Source organism: Drosophila sulfurigaster, chromosome 3 (assembly GCF_023558435.1).
Source record: "Drosophila sulfurigaster albostrigata strain 15112-1811.04 chromosome 3, ASM2355843v2, whole genome shotgun sequence".
Taxonomy (NCBI): domain Eukaryota; kingdom Metazoa; phylum Arthropoda; class Insecta; order Diptera; family Drosophilidae; genus Drosophila; species Drosophila sulfurigaster.
Window position 1 is genome coordinate 23,857,886 of NC_084883.1, and position 17,752 is coordinate 23,875,637.

At 38.6% G+C, this 17,752-nt stretch overlaps 4 protein-coding genes across 5 annotated transcripts; 3 read left to right on the forward strand and 1 right to left on the reverse strand.

Annotated features, from left to right (window-relative positions):
* Positions 1-71: 71 nt before the first annotated feature.
* LOC133846265 (probable palmitoyltransferase ZDHHC24) lies at positions 72-1,245 on the forward strand. The gene is made up of 2 exons (XM_062281121.1): positions 72-393; positions 463-1,245. Exons 1-2 carry the CDS (start codon positions 153-155, stop codon positions 1,062-1,064), a joined length of 843 nt encoding a protein of 280 aa, XP_062137105.1. The 5' UTR covers positions 72-152; the 3' UTR covers positions 1,065-1,245.
* LOC133846248 (small ribosomal subunit protein mS39) lies at positions 1,157-3,417 on the reverse strand. Its single transcript, XM_062281080.1, has 2 exons — positions 2,965-3,417; positions 1,157-2,901 (listed from the first exon to the last, which is right to left on the reverse strand). Exons 1-2 carry the CDS (start codon positions 3,292-3,294, stop codon positions 1,264-1,266), a joined length of 1,968 nt encoding a protein of 655 aa, XP_062137064.1. The 5' UTR covers positions 3,295-3,417; the 3' UTR covers positions 1,157-1,263.
* A 297-nt stretch (positions 3,418-3,714) lies between these two features.
* Positions 3,715-4,786, forward strand: LOC133846266 (glutathione S-transferase E14). 2 transcript variants are annotated; one of them, XM_062281123.1, is made up of 4 exons: positions 3,715-3,937; positions 3,992-4,192; positions 4,259-4,381; positions 4,466-4,646. In XM_062281123.1, exons 1-4 carry the CDS (start codon positions 3,794-3,796, stop codon positions 4,496-4,498), a joined length of 501 nt encoding a protein of 166 aa, XP_062137107.1. In that variant the 5' UTR covers positions 3,715-3,793; the 3' UTR covers positions 4,499-4,646. The 2 variants fall into 2 exon arrangements, with proteins under 2 accessions (XP_062137107.1, XP_062137106.1); XM_062281122.1 differs by having other exon boundaries at positions 3,718-3,937; positions 4,485-4,786.
* A 7,170-nt stretch (positions 4,787-11,956) lies between these two features.
* Positions 11,957-12,988, forward strand: LOC133846267 (muscle-specific protein 20). Its single transcript, XM_062281124.1, has 3 exons — positions 11,957-12,108; positions 12,248-12,580; positions 12,649-12,988. Exons 1-3 carry the CDS (start codon positions 12,079-12,081, stop codon positions 12,838-12,840), a joined length of 555 nt encoding a protein of 184 aa, XP_062137108.1. The 5' UTR covers positions 11,957-12,078; the 3' UTR covers positions 12,841-12,988.
* Positions 12,989-17,752: the final 4,764 nt, after the last annotated feature.

The window sequence follows — 17,752 nt, forward strand, 5'->3', positions numbered from 1 at the left end:
TGAGCATCTCCGAAGGCTGCATTTGATGCGATATACCATATTCAATGTTATCGATAGCCGCTCGATACACTCTACATTTGTTTATTGACAAGTTTGCTTTTGCAAACAAAAAATTCAGAATATTAAAAAATTGTATTTTTTGTGTAGTCTAAATGATTTTACGTCCATTGAGTAAGGCTTTTAAGCCTCCATCCACATCAGATGCAGCCTGTATATTGCTTGTAGCCGTATTTGTGCCCCTTACCTACATATTTCACGTCACTGTTGTGATGCCGGAGCTGCATGTTGTGGGAGGATTTTGGTATACATTGGTATGGCTAGCTGCGCTGTTTGTGTTGTTTAACATTACGTCGAATTTGCTAGCCTGTATGCTTGTGGATACCACCATTAAAAGCAAGTGCATGACCATTCAAATACTTAGTTAACTGCTCCTAATTTAATCAGACTCTTTATTTTGTGCAGAGGAAATACTTAAGCCCCCTTTGGAGCCGGAACTTCTGCGTCAGTGGCACATGTGCGATGCTTGCCAGGCACTGGTGCCGCCACGCACCTGGCACTGTGACGTCTGCGATGTGTGCATTATCAAGCGAGATCATCATTGCCGCTTCTCCGGCTGCTGCATCGGACATCACAATTATCGCTATTTCTTCTATTTTCTGGTCTACATGTGCATTGGCGCCGGCTTTGTAGTGATCAATGCCAGCATTTATCTGTGGTATCTGCACGCGGACTATTATTGGCGGCCTTATACGGTTATTGCCTTATTTGTGCCTGCTCTGAGTTTTACCTTGTTTGCGAGCTGGGAAAATTTTTACTTGTTTTTGTACGAACTCAATATTCTGGCATTTGGCATCTCGTTGTTGATGCTGATTTATCACTTCCCCATATTTAAGCGTGGCGCAGTGATGAAGCAGCGCAACAGCACCAAACATGATCTCGGCCTGCGCGCTAATGCCGAAATGGTGCTGGGCAAGCGCATGCATTTGACCTGGCTGTCACCATTTCTGCGCAGTGATTTGCCACACGATGGCATTAATTGGATACCGGGATCGAAAGCAGAATGAATCTCTTAGTATTTTGAATCTAGTCAACAAATAATCTCTCACCTCATAGCTCGAATTCTTTTCACAGTTCCAATAATAGTGATTGCAACACGTTTTAGTAGAATTAAGTAATATATATTACTTGCATTTATTTCAATTTCGTATTTATTGCAATTATACAACGACATTAACAACTCTCATATATGTACAGCTCACGGACTTATTTATCTAGGAAACCATCGCCAACCAGCGATTTCAGCTTGGCCAAATGCACTTCACTCAACGTGAACCCCTCGTTGATGCGCTGAGCCAGCGTCGTCGCCTCCATGTTATTCTCCACAGCATACTGCAGCGTAGCCAGCGCTTGGCTGGGAGCCTTGTTCTTAACAGTGGCCTCCACGTATTCGAGCAATGCACTTTCGGCTGGCGTGCCGGGAATGCGATGCTGCTGCTTGTCAATGTAGGAGAATACTTCGCTGGCTTTATCGAAGCTGCTGCTATCACCGCGTACAATCAGTGTTAGAATGTCACCCAGCATGTGGCCGGTAAAGGAGACTTTGCGTACTCGCTTCGACGACTCTTCGATCTTGTTGTACATGTCGATTGCCACCCTTGCGCATTGTTCGGGCAACTGCTGTTGGCCAGGCGCATCTGCATTGGGACGATTATCAACCATGATGCGCAGCAATAAGAGCAAAAGGCTTTCGCGATGGGTGTGATCGAAGATTACCATATCGGACCAGATCCGGGGTATGTGCTCAACGGCGGCATTGATCTCCAAGGCTCGCAGTATCTCCTCCATGATGCCTGGCTCAGGTATATAGATGTTTGGCACCAGCAGATCGTATGTGCGCATGAAATCCTCAATGGTTTCGGTCTGGCATAAGAGTGCCAAATAATTGCGATAGTAAATGGATTCTTTAAAGGAGTCGCCAACTAAGTCGTAGTTGTTGCCTGTGTGCAGCAGTTCATCCACCTTCTTGGCCAGCGCTTTATCGTGTAAATGATTGCGACAGACATCCATGGCCGTGGCAAAGAAATATGTGTCCCGTTGATGTTCGATCTTGAAGTGCTTGCCAGCAATTTCATTCAGAATATCCACGATGACGTGCGAGACTGGAGCACGCTCGCGACAGAATATAATCAGTAAAAAGTAATAAGTCCCTAGACTGGGAACCACACCGAGTTGCTTGAATTCCGATAGTATCTTCAGGGCAGAGCTGCGAGCCAATTTAAAGTTGCCAAAAGAACTGATGCACTGCAGCGCGGCGTTAAGGGTGCCCAGATTGGGACGCAATTGTTGCTCGGCCATTTGCTGCAACAGATCATTGCACAGCTGCCAACGTTGATCGGCTGTTTCTTTCAAAAAACTGATAATCTGGATAATAGAATTATAGGTATTGGTGTCGAGTTGTATCCGCTTTTCGTTAGCTTCCTGTAACAATGCATATGCTCGCTCGCACTGCAGATACTTAGCCATGCCACGGATGAGAGCTGCATAGGACTGCGGTGTCTTTGGCTCTAGGGCAGCGTACAGTTTCTCGGCCAGATCACCATCTTTCCAGGTTTTACCGTGACGTTCACGACGCCGGCTATTCTCACTGAACCAACGTTCCTCCAAGAAATCCTCCGGCAACGGCTCCTGATTGTTGTAGAAACAAACAAGCTCCAGTAGGCTTTGCTTTAGTTCATCACTGACCTCGATGCCCTTCTGTTCCAACAGATTATACACCAACACAGCATCCGTTAATTCACCTTGTGCAATTATCTGCTGCAGCGAGCTGGCATCCACCTCCGATTCTTCAGTGTAAACCATGCGGGGAGCAAATTTCTCTATGGGTGGTTGTGCTTCTTGATGCTACAGTGTCAATTATATGATAGTTAATTGTATGTGATCAATTTAGTATATTTAGCTACTTACCAAAAATAACTCGCGATGCTCTTCCTTAATCCAGCTAGCTGCTTTACGTCCCGCCTCCTTGGATAGCGTATAAGCCCGCTTGGCCACATTTGACATAGGTATCAGAAAAGGATCATCGTGGTATTTGTAATGCGCCGCGGTCGGATCGCGTCCCACAGTGCTGGCCAATGCCTGCAATAGATCTGTGGGGGAGCGTTCAATGCGATTGGGAATTTCAATGTGCTCTTCTGCAGCCGGTGTTGTGGTTGTGTAATGTGTCCCATTGCCACTTGTAATGTGCCGCACAAGACTCGACTTGGGCAACAGGCGGAACTGACGCGTTAGATACATTGTAAGCGATTTTAATTATAAATCTGATTATTTTCAGTTAAAATAAAGTATTTTTTAATTTATAAATAAAACGTTGCTTAAGATATGTTACAGCTAGTGTGACCGAGGCCAAGAAGTGAACCAATGTCTAACATTAATGGTCACACTTCAAACAGCTGATTTGTTATTGTCGATAAAAGGTGGCGGTTGGCTGATTAAATACTTAACGAAAGTTGCATTTCACTTAACTTTTTATTTAAATTTGAAATTAACCGACAAATGAATTGGTTAAGTTTTATATTTGTATATCTTTAAATTGTTCAGATAATTATTCAAATTGGTTATAAAGGTTATTTTGAATTAAATTTGTGTTATATTCTGAAGTGCAACTCACTACGCAGCAATACTTCCCTGGATCTTGCTTATCTCACCTTTTGATATTGCTGGCGTATCAGTTGCTCGTTTGCACTGCGGGTGATCGCTTGTTGAGCTGTCTGTCATTTTTACCTGCTTCGGAAAAATGCCGAAACCGATCTTGTACTACGATGATCGCAGTCCGCCGGTGCGCAGCTGTCTGATGTTAATTAAAATGCTGAAGATCGACATTGAGCTGCGATTTATTGATTTATTCCGGGGGGAACAGTTCGGGAAAGAGTTCTTGGCGGTAAGTAATGCAAATCTATGCCAAGCTGGCAATAGTTATTTTCTGTTCCAACAGCTGAATCCGCAGCATAGTGTGCCAACGCTGGTACATGATGAGCTTGTGCTCACTGACAGCCATGTGATACTGATATATCTGGTGGAACAGTTTGACGCAGACGGCACTCTCTGGCCAAAGGATTACTTGGCGCGGATGAAGGTGTTGAATCGCTTGTTCTTCGAGTGCTCCTTTCTATTTCGCCGTGACAGTGATTTAATGGTAGTAGTATTAATTATACTTGTACGCTATACACTCTCCTACTGATACTCTTACCACATCATCTAGTCGGAAATCGTGCGCAAGCAGTTTTCTAATGTTGATGTGGCCTACCACGAACGAAAGCTCTGCGAGGCATATGGCATCATGGAGCAGTATCTGGGCGAGCAACAGTATATGGCTGCTGACCAGGTAATGTGTGGCGTGTGGAAGAAAGCAAAACCACAAAATCTGAATCCATTCTCTCGTTCTCTATGTGCGTTTAATTGAGTTTAGCATTACGCTTTGGTTTCAGCTGACGCTCGCTGATGTATCCATTGTGACCACACTCAGCACAGTGAATCTCATGTTTCCCGTCGCGTCAGCGGAGGCACAACGTTGGCCGCGATTGCAGCGTTGGTTCGCCACAATGCAGCAATTGGATGCCTACGATGAGAATCGCATTGGCTTGGAAAAGCTCCGTCAAATTGTGGAGCAAATGGGCAAATTTGAGTTTCCCAAGCAGGAACTGGATAAGGCTGCTTAACCAAATATGATTGTAATTTCTGCTGGTGAAAAGGATATTAATATACTTCTGAAATACAACATAAAAAACACCGCTAATTATATTCTAAAACAGTTGTGCTTGCGGTATGAGCCACCTTAATTAGCATACAACTGAACGAGTGAACTTGAAGCCTGTTGTTGATTTCGAGGGTTACGCGTTTCGGTTTCGTTTTGTGTTTGCACTCGAATTGTTGGCTAAATATTTGTTTTGGACCGCGTACGCTTTGAGGACTGACGACAGCATGTCATGCCTAATGGCCATATCGAGTGCGCAAAATTTGAGTAGGGTAATCCTTGAAGTACTCCTACAGGCCGCTAATTACACGCACTCCGCGAATTCGCTTCTGGACATTCATAAACATCGCACCCAAATCAAACACAGTTTAACGCATGTACATTATATAAATAACTTTCCGAGAACATGACTTTGCCCGTTTCCCAATCCTTTTCTATGTTACAAGCAGCCATCCCAGCAGCAGGTGCAGCTGCTGCTAGAAGCTGACATTTCTCTGAAGCAAAAGTGCAACAAGCCACACACACATTGTATATGCATCTTCGTTGAGCACGCAGAAAACTTTGGTCAACAAGTTTTTCAATTTATCTGCCCCATCGCGATGACCGAGCGTGTTTAGACTTTAGTTGCATGACGGTTTAGCTTTGCTTTAGCTGTAAATAGCAATGGCCAGTTGGAACATCAGCTCACACAATGGCACATCCGGCTTAGTTACATAAACATTATAGTATAGTCTTACATATACGGCTTTGCAGATACATACAACAAATGGCGGAGGAAGTACTAAATATGTCATGGGGAGCTGGCAATGCATGTACGCTGTTTACTTTAACTATAAACAAATATTATTAGTTTTCTCATGTAAGTGGTAGAGCAAAGTTAGTGCCATGCATATGTGCAGTTAATGTACGGAGACATGTCGAAAGCTACTTTAACTAGACCCAAATGTGTGCTGTGTTATTGTTAACAACTTAAATGTACTTTGAACTTTATTAACTTTTACACATATGAATTTCAAACTCCCTGGCTAACAATTATTATAATTAACTAACTAATTATCTCCTTCGGTTTGCCAAATTTTCAACAAATTTGCATAACATACTTTTCGGGGGCATTTTCATTTAATTTGCAACTGCGCTCGAAAGTATGCACTATTTATTTGCACTGAGTTTGAATGCGAATCAGGATTTCCTATTATTAATAATGCAAGGGCTTAAAATGATAATATAATTTTATTAATTGCCGCATGACGGGATATAAGCAAATTATAACTGTTTCGCTTTTCGTACGGAACTCGATTAAATTTTAAACCGGCGAATGAAAAAAAGCTCCCACAATGCAATTCGTGTTGAACATAAACAACTACGAATCGAATGAGGTAAAACTGAATATAGCGGATATTTAATTGGCTTTAATAAATATATAATAATTACGCAATTTTCACTGTTTTTTTTTGTTTGTAGTAGAAATACGATGCCATTGTTAGCACAGAATTCCAAAAGGAAAGGTGATGCTAAACAAATGCCTAAAAGTAGGCAACACCTTTTTTTCTTGTCAAGAGGTGCCATAATTAAGAGCATAATGAGTGTAAATTAGCAGGACTGCTCAAAAATTAGAAGTCGGGCACCCTCGACACGTAAATCGAGTTATAATGACAAACGACAGCAGAAACACAGCAACATATTTTGTTACCCTCTTCAAAGTTTGAAGTGGAGAGGGCAACATGAGCCTAATGCTAAAAAATACATTTTGCAAATTGATTTACCGAGAATGTTGCTTTGAAGTTTCTTGAAACAATTCATAGCGTTAGCACCCTCACGTTTTACTGTACAACATTTACTGACTTCTCCTTTAGCTGGTTGCGAGTTGTGCCAGCAAAATCGTATTATGTGCTTCGGCTACTTAGCAGGCCCAGCTGCTGTCTTTAAAGTGTTAGTCAGGAAATTCAATTAGGCGATCCACACTCGCGACAGGCGGGAAACGATTCGAGTGTCGAAAATAAATATTGCTAAAGTTTATGGCCAACTCAAGACAGACAACGATTTCTGGTCAAGCATTCCATCATCACTTTAAGCAACACATTTCATCTTGATTTTATTTGGGTCAGGCAAGTTTTTCCCCTTTACCAACTACAACCACTGGACTTTAGTTGCCTTGTGGGCAATAAATTGAAACTCAGCCGGAGCTGAATTATTGATTAAAGAGCCTTTCAACTTTCTACTTTTGGGCCAATTATTACCTGAACCTTTTTTTTTTTTTGTATTTTTTCGATATTTGCTTTTTTACTAATTTTTATCTTCTTCAAGCTTGAATGAATGCCAATATTACATATTGGTGGGGAGCCAACCTTTTTGATTTGGTCGAGTTCCTTTGGCTGGGAATTTGAAATTGAGGTTTGTGTTATTAAATAACTTCAGTAACAGCAATCGAACATCTTTCACTTAGTCAAACTTAAATGAATTGAGTGTTTTGCGGTCAGACATACTGAAAACATTTGCAAAAAATGCTGAACAAAAATGCAAACAATTAAAATTTAAGTAAATAAACGAATTGCAAAGTTTATGTATATTCTCAGAAAAGAGAAAGGGTAAACATAAATGAATATGGTTGCTTCTTTTGCCTTAGGGTAGCTCATTTAGACGTTTGCTCATTAAATTATAATTGTTGATGGGAAATAACGAAGCAATTTTAACGAACGAGCGTCGAGAAGAAGATGGCTTCGAAAAGTTATAAATATCCATTTCGCATCTATTCCTGTTGTCTATGATTTAACATTGACCAACGGGTCGTATACTCGATGCGAGATATTTATTTTTATAGCAAAATGACGACATTGAGGCGAGATTTTCCAATTAAATGTTAAGGCAGCAGCCGTCGACTGTTGTTTAAATAAATAATGTGTTTATTTTTAGCACGCTGTCTGCGTTGGGATGGAGCAAAACTATTTTGCTACATTTCATTTTCAAGTGGCGTTAATGTGGTTTGTTTACGTCTTTCAAATCCTTTTTTTTCTATTCCTAGATGGTGCTAAAAGTCAAGTGCGAACAGTTATGCAGCCGCAGCAGTAGTAGAAGCAGCATCAGCAGCAATGTTTGACTTCATTTCCGTTTCCGGGCTGTAAAACAACGGAAATACGAAGCAAAGTCCTTTAAACAATAGCCACAAGTGGAAATGCCCAAACAAAATAGCCAAAGCAACGGCAACGGCAACTCGAACGACGTCGACGATGCCGGAGGCAACAGCAAAAGCAACAGCAACAGCAAAAACAACACACAACTCGCAACTCCCCCTTGAGTAAACGCATTGATCCCATTTTCGCTTGACTTCATTTAAGGGATATGAGTTGGCATTTGAAATACACTACTTGCCGGAGTACATTGCTTGCGTCATTGCTTTTGAATGCACACACATTGAATTAAAGTAAAAGTTTGCATTTTGAAAACATTTTATGGCTGAAAACATTTAGCAGAGCATTTGCAGTGTGTGGCTCATTCGCCTTTGCTGTTTTCGCTCGCAATTTGGCCATTTTCATTTTCTAGAACGTGGCCTTTGTTGCGTTTTTATGTTGATTTATGTGAAAATAATCCTGCCGCATTTAGCATTGGAGTGCCAGACGTCCTCTGGGGTCATGTTAAGCTTCTCTTTGAGGTTGTCTTTCGTCTCCTTTATGAGTCTTGAAGTGTTTGCCCAGCCGACTGCAAATCAAATTTAGCAAGCAAACAGGAAATTCGAAAGTGTTGAAGTGGCTAACTTGGCATTTAGGCCTCAAAAGAAGTTGACTGAGCCGCGGCTGAGACTGAGACTGAGACTCGACAATGAGAGAGCGGATTTGCCAGATTTAAAAATATTTAAACGATTTTCAATTAATTCAATTCGAGCGCACGCACATTCCACATTTTGCAACTTATCTGTTATTCATTATTAATTGAATTCCGCAGCTCACTTAAATTATTTGAAAACTGTTGGTTGTTGGAATTTAAGGCAAAAGCAATTGCAATTATAATAATGTAATTGTAATCATAATTTGTGCGCATCTGCGGGCCATTCATTTCATGCTCGTTCTTGCCTCCTCCGCCGTTCCTCTGTTTGTCGGTTCCATAAAGTGCCGACAGGCGAATTTAATTCACTTAAATGTAAAATGACAGTAGACTGGCTATTTGTAATACCAAAATTTTTGTTAATTAAAAAATTACTGCCTTCGGGGGCAGCTTTAGCTACTACACTGTCCGCTAGCTTCGCCTTCGCCACACACAGTGCCTTTAAAAATAAACGAACACGCCATTCCGACAGAATGTGTGAACAACAAATGTGAGCAAAACACAAAAAAACATCGTCGTCGTCAGGTTTGCCCGTTGGGGCAGCAGCGGGCCTGGAAAATCTCAAACGCTGACGCAGCGAAACTATTTCAGTTGACTTTTCCACCTGTTCAATGTGTGCGCTGTGCCATCCACAGCGCAACGTGATCTATAAATAGACTCAACCCAGAGCACAATTTGTTAAACGCTCTGCGCCTTATACGCGTATGCTTCGATGGTTATCGAAATTGTATCCGCTCTAGCAAAAAACTTATCGTCTCTACTTCGCAGTCGACGTCGACGTCGACATCGTTTTCTGCCATCTTCATCGTCATCGACGTTGCCGGCACACTCAACGTAACAAGGTCATTCGTGAAAGATATTTTTCTCCATCTTCTTTCACGCCATGTTGATGCTGTCTTTGGCTTTATCCAAATGAATGTAATTTCTGTGTTCGTGTTGTTATTATAAATAAAATATTACATTTAGTAAGGGCATGAATTTCGATTGCCTCGGCAACAAAAGAATTAGAAATCTCTCTGTGGCAGACAAGCGTCAGAAACAGTCTTGTTTTTTCTTGAATACTCTAGAAAAGAGTACATTCAATATTACATGTTTTTTGTATTACAATTTTGCAATTAATATCAATTTGAATAATTTTATTAAACAAGTTATTTGTAGTAATTTGAATACCCAATTCTCATTCTAATTTTAATATTTTCGATAAGAGTATTTCATAGCCAGCATTATGCTAAAAGTTAAAATATGTTTTCTTGTTCACTTTGTCATTTGCCATAATTTAAATTTGTTGCCTGCCCTAAAGCGATTTTCAATAACGAAGTGCGTATAAATTAATTTAATTGCCTGGACATAAAAATTACTTTGACCTTGTGTATCTCAAATGTTGCTGTCAGTCTTCACATTCCATTCGATTCTAATGGCATGTATCATGGCTATTGTACCCAAAATTCCTTTGTAATATTTACATTTTTATGTCATTTATTCGTAAGTGATAAAAGCGTCTCAAATGTATTTAAAACTAATTCAACAATTGGTAATAAAACTTTGCATGGGACGCTTAGAAATCCTTAAGGCTCTTTTATGTCAAATGTACCACAAGTAATTTGCATGATGCTTGAAAAATGAATACATTAAACTTCAGATTGAAGTTATAAAATGTAACATAAGCTCTGACAAAATTATGATAATCAGTATTTATGCATCATCTGGATCCTGTGAAATATCGGACAATGAGGGAATCTTAAAAAGCTTTAAGAAATCTGCTTTGGCTTTGATTGAGTCATATTCAGGAGGAGTATGCTCTACAATATATTCCACATCTTTGTCATACTCTGAACTCGGCATTTTACTTGTAATTTCGGCAGTATTTGAAGATACTGAAGTACTAGAACTTTTTGGATTTGTGCGCAATAAAAACTCGTCAGAGAAATCGACTGAAATATCAGATAATGATGGCACTTGAAACAATGTTAAAAAATCGGTCTTAGCTTGAATGGAATCCACGACAGTTGATTGGTTTGATACAACATCTTCCATTTCCTTGTCTTCATCATCATAAAGCAACTTTCCAATTTCGGAATCTGAAATCATTTCAAAATCATCATCATAAAGCAATTTTTCAATTTCAGAATCTGAAATCATTTCAAAATTTTCAGTATGTAATTTTTATTACAGCTTCTTTCTTCTGGATCAAAGAAATTTCAGTATTCTTCAGACGCGCTTTTAAAGCTTTCTGTTTTCGTTCCTCAGCTTGTACTTCTATCTCACCTATATCTTCTCTTCAATCTAATTTGTTCCCAAGTGATAGAATTGCTTTAGAAATTAAGCTCTTCTGGAAAATTTTAATCCATTCACTTATCTGTTCAACCAGTTTATTTTCAATATCCTGATCACGTTGCCATTAAATTGTAGAGTCAGCCGAGTGTGTTTTGTATTGAGTCAATTGGTTATTAACATCAGATGCTGTTGCTAATCGAATGGAAGTTATTACAAAAGTTTCCTTTAATTGAATATCCCTGTCCGTCCAATTTAGATGACTAATCCCTATTTTTGGGATAATTAAAATGTGTTAAAATTACACAAACAGCCCCAAGGCAAGCTTGTTGAATTTATGTTTGACAATTGGATTAAAGCAACATTGTGTTACACTTAAATAATGTGATTGCGCACAAATAAATTTTGCGGTAATTTCATTTGTTTATAAATTTGCGAATTTTTCTTTTGCAATTTCACACAAATTTCAACACTTTTTCACTTTTGGAAGGCATTCCAACCACTTATTGAAATAAACTCAATGCCAATTTTAAGCATGAGCCAATGCATTCGAAATCCCATTTGGAAATTAAGATCGCAAAAAAAAAGTGCACGAAAAAAGCAACAAATAAGTGCAGCTAGACAGCTGGCTGAAGAGGCGAAAAGGCAAAACAATATTTGTCTAGTCCGAAATCAAATGTGGAAATTTTTTCGGATGAGCAAAGTATGATGAAATTGTGTGTATACGTTAATTGGATGGTGGGAAAACAAGAAACAGCAACAATAACAAGATGGAAAAGTAGTTTGTAAAAATTTACTTCAGGGCGCGCGTCTATCTACGTGTGAGAAAATTATTGAAATTGATTTTGTTAAGTTTTTGGATGTTGCCGGTCTAAAATTAAAACGGACGACTCATGCCATGGCGACGCTCAAAGTCGGCAAAAAGTGAGCAAATATTATTCACACACACACACACACTTACAAAATAAAAGCACACACATGTTGTGCTGACTGACGCCTACGCATTGGCCGCAAAAATCTCACAGCTTTCGCTCGTTCGTGAAGACGACTCCGAATTCGGATATATTTTTGGAAAATTCTTGAAAATCACCTGCACTTGTGTGTGTGCGCCAATCTCTCGCTCTCGCGCTTTAAAAGCCGCATACGCCCTGTGGACTGGCATCAGTGTAGGCTTGCAATAGCTTTGGTGAAGATCATACAAACCGAGTAAACCTCCCCCCAAAAAAACAAATCACAACAAAATGTCTCTTGAACGTGCTGTTCGTGCCAAGGTGAATACAAAAAAAAAAGAAAAATCAAAATGAAATAATATTTGAGATTTCGGACAAAGTGAAAAAATCGAAAATGAATTGCAAATGAAAGTGTTAAAGTGCCAAAACAAAATGTTAATTGCTTTGTTTAATTGTGCAGATTGCCGGCAAACGCAATCCCGAGATGGACAAGGAGGCCCAGGAATGGATTGAGGCCATTCTCGGTGAGAAATTCCCCGGTGGCCAGGCATACGAGGATGTGCTCAAGGACGGCCAGGTGCTCTGCAATCTGATCAACAAACTGTCCCCCAACGCTGTCGCCAAGATCAACTCATCTGGTGGCCAGTTCAAGTTCATGGAGAACATCAACAACTTCCAGAAGGCCCTCAAGGAATACGGTGTGCCCGACATTGATGTCTTCCAGACCGTCGACTTGTACGAAAAGAAGGACATTGCCAACGTCACCAACACCATCTTCGCTCTGGGCCGTGCTGTAAGTAATCACCTGACTCTTTCTTATCGATCGGCATTAATTCGTTTGCTTTGATCTTATTCTTGCAGACCTACAAGCACGCTGACTTCAAGGGTCCCTTCTTGGGCCCCAAGCCCGCCGATGAGTGCAAGCGTGACTTCAGCGAGGAGCAGCTGAAGGCTGGCCAGACCATCGTTGGCCTGCAGGCTGGTTCCAACAAGGGTGCCACCCAGGCTGGTCAGAACTTGGGCGCTGGCCGCAAGATCTTGCTCGGCAAGTAAATTGGCTCTTGGTCGTTCCGTCTGGAGTTCTCATTTATTCTGTCTGTCTTTCTATAATTTTTTAACTGTTAAGTTTAACTGCAACATTAAACAAAACAAAACAAAAAATATTCCTCACAAATACAACAAAAAAAAAAAGAAAGAAAAACACATACACACACACTCACACACAAATGCAAATGCATATGCAACACTCAAAGGCTTGTAGATGCGCCTTATATTAAGTATACGCCTAAGTTTATTTATACAACAAAAAATTACAAAAAATAAAGATGATGATGAAAATGTGGAGAAAATGAAAACGAAACCCAAAACTGATTTAACTCTAAACGAATAACGAAAACGCGTTTCGGCCATTAAACTTAATGGCACATTTGCGAGACATTTCGCCCAACTACATAGGAGAATTCAATTCCAGCAGCGCATTTCGATATAACCTTCAGCTAATACAGTGTTTGTGTTTGTCTAGATTTTTATGTGTGCTGCCTTTGTGTGTGTGTGTGTGTGAGGGTGTGTGGGTGTTTATCTTATTATTTATTCATTCGAATCTATGTCTATGTATATATCTCGACGTACATATATCTTGCTATTTACGCTCTCAAATCTATTCACACATACGATCTAAATATGGCTGCCTTCTATGATATATATATATAGTATAGATATATCTATAAGTAATAATACTTATATGTATACCTGTGTGTATATAATAGACATAGCCTGTTTTACAAGTGTGTGCGAAAAATTCCACTGAAGCATGCTGAGGTCATTGCAAACGCCTACTTAGAAGATAATCAGATACATCTAGCTAGATGGATGCAGGCGCATGGCCAGAACTTTGGTAATTAAATGGAAATAAGGAAAAACATCTCGGTCATTTTGTAAGCAGCACTTTGGTTGGCATCTTTATTTATTAATTTATTTGACATGGCATAAAATGCAGGTGTGATACATCGCAAAATTATTGGCAATGGCCTGCAACAGCAGCAGACCAGACCCGCATTCTGAAACTGAATTTCACGCCCCCATTTAATTTGTTATGCAGCTGACAAATTCCTTAGCTTGCTTTTGATTTATTTATCATAATTTTCAACTTTTGTTCGTCATTTTTTTCGCGTTTCACATTGTTGCATTGTATGTGCGGTAAATGAAAAATGTACTTAATTAGTTTTTGCTAATTGCGAGCGCGACTTTTCTAAATATAATTCGCTTAGTAATCAACATTTCCACAAATTGACTTGCTAAAAATGATTAAGTGAAAAAATATAGTTTATTTTTGGTGGGTTGATGAAGATAAAGTAGCTTGAAAGATATGTAAATTTTCATTTTTTACCAACTTTGATATATTTAATATTTAAATACAATTTAATATTCTTTTTTAATTAGCAATTATTAGATATTATTATTCCACCGTTTTTTCAGATCCATCTTAATTCTTCATTCAGTGACAAACTAGACTATACAGATACTATATTCTTTTACCCGTTGCCCGTCGGGTAGAAGGGTATAAAATTGTGTGCCTGCAGGAAATGTATGATGAAGCAGGCATCTCTGATCGATAAAGTATAGAAGACGATTTGACCATCTGTCCGTCTGTCTGTTTTGTATGAATTTGGTTGCGGTCTAGTAAAAATTGTTAAGAAAAACTGTTGTATGGCTGACAATCTGGTGTATTTTGTACTCTATAGTATATTTTGCAAGTAGTAAATCTACCAAATACAGCTTTCGGTATATAATCTATTATATTGTAAGAATAATACCGCACTGTTTTGCACTTATTCAAAATGGCAAGCGGGTATCTCGCAGTCGAGCACACTGGACTTTAGCTTTCCTTCTTGTTTTTTAGTTGGCATGCCAAATTTAAGGCATCCACCATCAAAACAAATGACAGAGGGACCGACGACAGAGACGACTCATTAATGGAGACAATTTGAACCGCATGAATTATAGGGTATATACTGTATATTCACGATCAGGAAGATAGGCAGTGTTATTTTTGCTTGTCTATTTATATTACTCATAGATTTATTTATAATATGCTATACTTGTTTAATAACAATTCAATTTAATTATTTTATTAGCCGAACATCATGTTAATGCAGATATGAAAATAGTTTCAGATTTTAATCAATATTAATCATACCATAATGAGATTTTTAGGTATGATATAATTCCATTTCAGAATTATAAATATTTATAAGACTGCGTAATAATATTGTGCGCGTGGCACCCTTTCAATTTGTTTACAACTTGATATTGTGCGCAATTGTTTACAAATTTCCAAGGCAGAAATGCACAAATATGTATATACGAAATTTAAAAATAATTCCCCTATACCATGTATATGCATAATTTATATAAATAAAAATTAACAACGTATTTTCATGCAATTAATTATGATAGTGTGTTAAATATATAACGGAAAGGAAAGACAAAAACCGCCAACATTCGAATATTTATAAGCAAAAAAAGAAAAACAAACATAAAGTATCAAACTTGACACTGAAAATGTGGAGATATTTCTTGTTTGTTCATTAAAAGATTTGCTGTCCATTTCATGGCTAAATAATAAGATATGTTATGTGTGTGTGTAGGTTGGTTTGATAAATAGCAAATCATAATTTTAATTTTGATTATTTATTTAGTTTTTGGTATTTTGTTATACTCAACATAATTAACTTTTTTCTATACAGTTGACAATGAAAATAGATATATTGCAATGCTTTTTTTATTATGTTAGGTAATATAATTTTTTAAAAAATCTTTCACCAAATGCGGCTTGCTCTTTAGTTCTTTGTGACTTGACATACTCATGACATTTTACGCCCAAGCAAATCTTTGTGCTTTAAAACTGATTGATGGCTTCGCAAACTTATGACATTGATTAATTTTTAATAAATATGAAAAGAAAAGCACATACCAAAGCACACAAACACACAATCTCGTAAAAAAAAATGGCTGGCAAATATTTTGTTAGGACACCAGGTGTCAGTTGATTTCCATAAAATGCTGCAATGCGCGCCGTCGCACTCAAACAAATCGTAATTTGCATAAAATGTATAAACTCCAAATATGCGAACAGTTGCCAGACAAATACATTTCTTTTTTCCAGCTTTGGCGCTATTAAAGTTATGACAACCACAAAAATGAAAGCGGTTTCCAAAAAAAAAAATATAAGCTGGGCATTAATATTGACTGAGAGTAGTTGAATTTTAGCGCAGCTTAAAAGTATGCATCGAAATCAAAGCAAACATTTAAAGGTTGTATGAGCTGAGAGGCACTCTCAAAAGTAGGCAATGAAATCTAATCAAATATTTGAACTTTGGAGAAGCTACTTTGTGCTCGTTTAGTATTTTTAGCGTAGCCCTGAAAGAGGGCAACGAAACCAAAAAGCAAAGATGCCGTTAACAAGCCCACTTGCCGTCTTGAGTTTGCTTAAGTAAACGTAACTTATAAAATTCAATTAATCAGGCTGAGTGAGTATAGAAGATATTATTTTTTTTTGTTGTCTTTCGACTTTCGACTTCGACATTTCTGCATACCCATTAACCCTTTGTGTCTGGGCCAGGGTATATGAAGCGAGGCATCTAAATTATATATTCTGTTAAATTATGCAGTAGCTTTTCATTTGAATTCGTTTCGTTTCGTTTCGTCACTTGGCTTTTTGATGTTTCTAACTTATGCAATGGAATATGTATTTGCTTTGTGCTGAAGTGGCAGGACATTCATCAGGGGAATCAGATTCAATCATCGCATTTTATTTTTGGGAATTCAGTTATGCTGCGTAAGCTTTAAAACTTTTCCCAGCTACTTAACGCCATAAGCCAAGACTGTTAAATATTTGCTTTTAATTTCGCCAAATGCTAAACCAATTTCTCGCCCACCTTTTCAGCTTCTCTTACTATGCTAATATTTTATATCAATTTTGAGTCCAGTTGCGTTTATTGCGCGTGAGCTCGAAAGTGTTGGACAAATACTTATAAAAGCAGCGGCATTTTTGAATGACACTCCAGAAATGTTTTAGGAGTTCATTTGAGTGTTGAGTATGCCGCTCACGTTGCTCCTTATCAATGGGAATCCTTTTCAGGGCTAGCCAACACCATCACAAACGACGCCGAAGCGGATTAACTGGCATTTGCCTGGTGTTAGCCTGGTCAACAGCCGGCGTCTAGCCGGCAATCGCAGTTAATGCTCGCCAATCCATTCAATTTATACGCACTGTGGTACACACTTTGACTTGATGTTGACACAATTTAATTGCGCGCTGCGTCATTTGAAATAATAATAAACAATGTTTCATCAGAGGTAAGCATAGAATTATTCACACACACACACACACTTTTTGAGTTCATTTGAGTGTTTTCAGTTGTTGTTTTATTAGTGTGTCAGGTTTTTGCATACGTCTCGTCGATAATCACGCAAATTGCGCGTTCTGTTCAGTTGATCTTCGCTGATCTCACTTATCTGCCTTATCAATTTCGTAGAGAAACAGCTCAATTTGTATTTATTATGCAAGTCAAGTTGAAATTTGCACACACAGAATGCTAAGGCAGTGCCAGTAAATTGCGCATTCCGAAATAAGTATGAAGCAAAGATTGAGCAAACCAAATGCATACTTATTTTGGTCACGGCACTTTGTATACTCTTTCAATAGTATTGAGCAAAAGTAACATAGAGAAAAGTGTATACAGGAATTATTTAAATTTGTCAAACTGAAATAATCATAGAAATGCTTGTTGATAAAGTGAGTGTACTTTTAGTTAGTGTATATTGCAAATGATTTGGGGAAAACCTGCCAGCAAAGAGAGACTGAAATTCTCGATATGGATTCTCTTTGCCGGTTGAATCGGTTGCAGCTTTGCAACTCGCTAATCGATGACGCTTTAATTAGACTTGGGGCATTGTCAGCTGT

Coding starts and splice junctions, on each gene's coding strand:
- LOC133846265 (XM_062281121.1), top strand. CDS start 153: ATGATTTTACGTCCATTGAGTAAGGCTTTTAAGCCTCCATCCACATCA. Junction 394..462: donor TGTGGATACCACCATTAAAA/GCAAGTGCATGA, acceptor TATTTTGTGCAG/AGGAAATACTTAAGCCCCCT.
- LOC133846248 (XM_062281080.1), bottom strand. CDS start 3,294: ATGTATCTAACGCGTCAGTTCCGCCTGTTGCCCAAGTCGAGTCTTGTG. Junction 2,902..2,964: donor AGCATCGCGAGTTATTTTTG/GTAAGTAGCTAA, acceptor TTGACACTGTAG/CATCAAGAAGCACAACCACC.
- LOC133846266 (XM_062281122.1), top strand. CDS start 3,794: ATGCCGAAACCGATCTTGTACTACGATGATCGCAGTCCGCCGGTGCGC. Junction 4,193..4,258: donor GCCGTGACAGTGATTTAATG/GTAGTAGTATTA, acceptor CACATCATCTAG/TCGGAAATCGTGCGCAAGCA. Junction 4,382..4,484: donor AGTATATGGCTGCTGACCAG/GTAATGTGTGGC, acceptor CTTTGGTTTCAG/CTGACGCTCGCTGATGTATC.
- LOC133846267 (XM_062281124.1), top strand. CDS start 12,079: ATGTCTCTTGAACGTGCTGTTCGTGCCAAG. Junction 12,109..12,247: donor AACGTGCTGTTCGTGCCAAG/GTGAATACAAAA, acceptor TTAATTGTGCAG/ATTGCCGGCAAACGCAATCC. Junction 12,581..12,648: donor TCTTCGCTCTGGGCCGTGCT/GTAAGTAATCAC, acceptor TTATTCTTGCAG/ACCTACAAGCACGCTGACTT.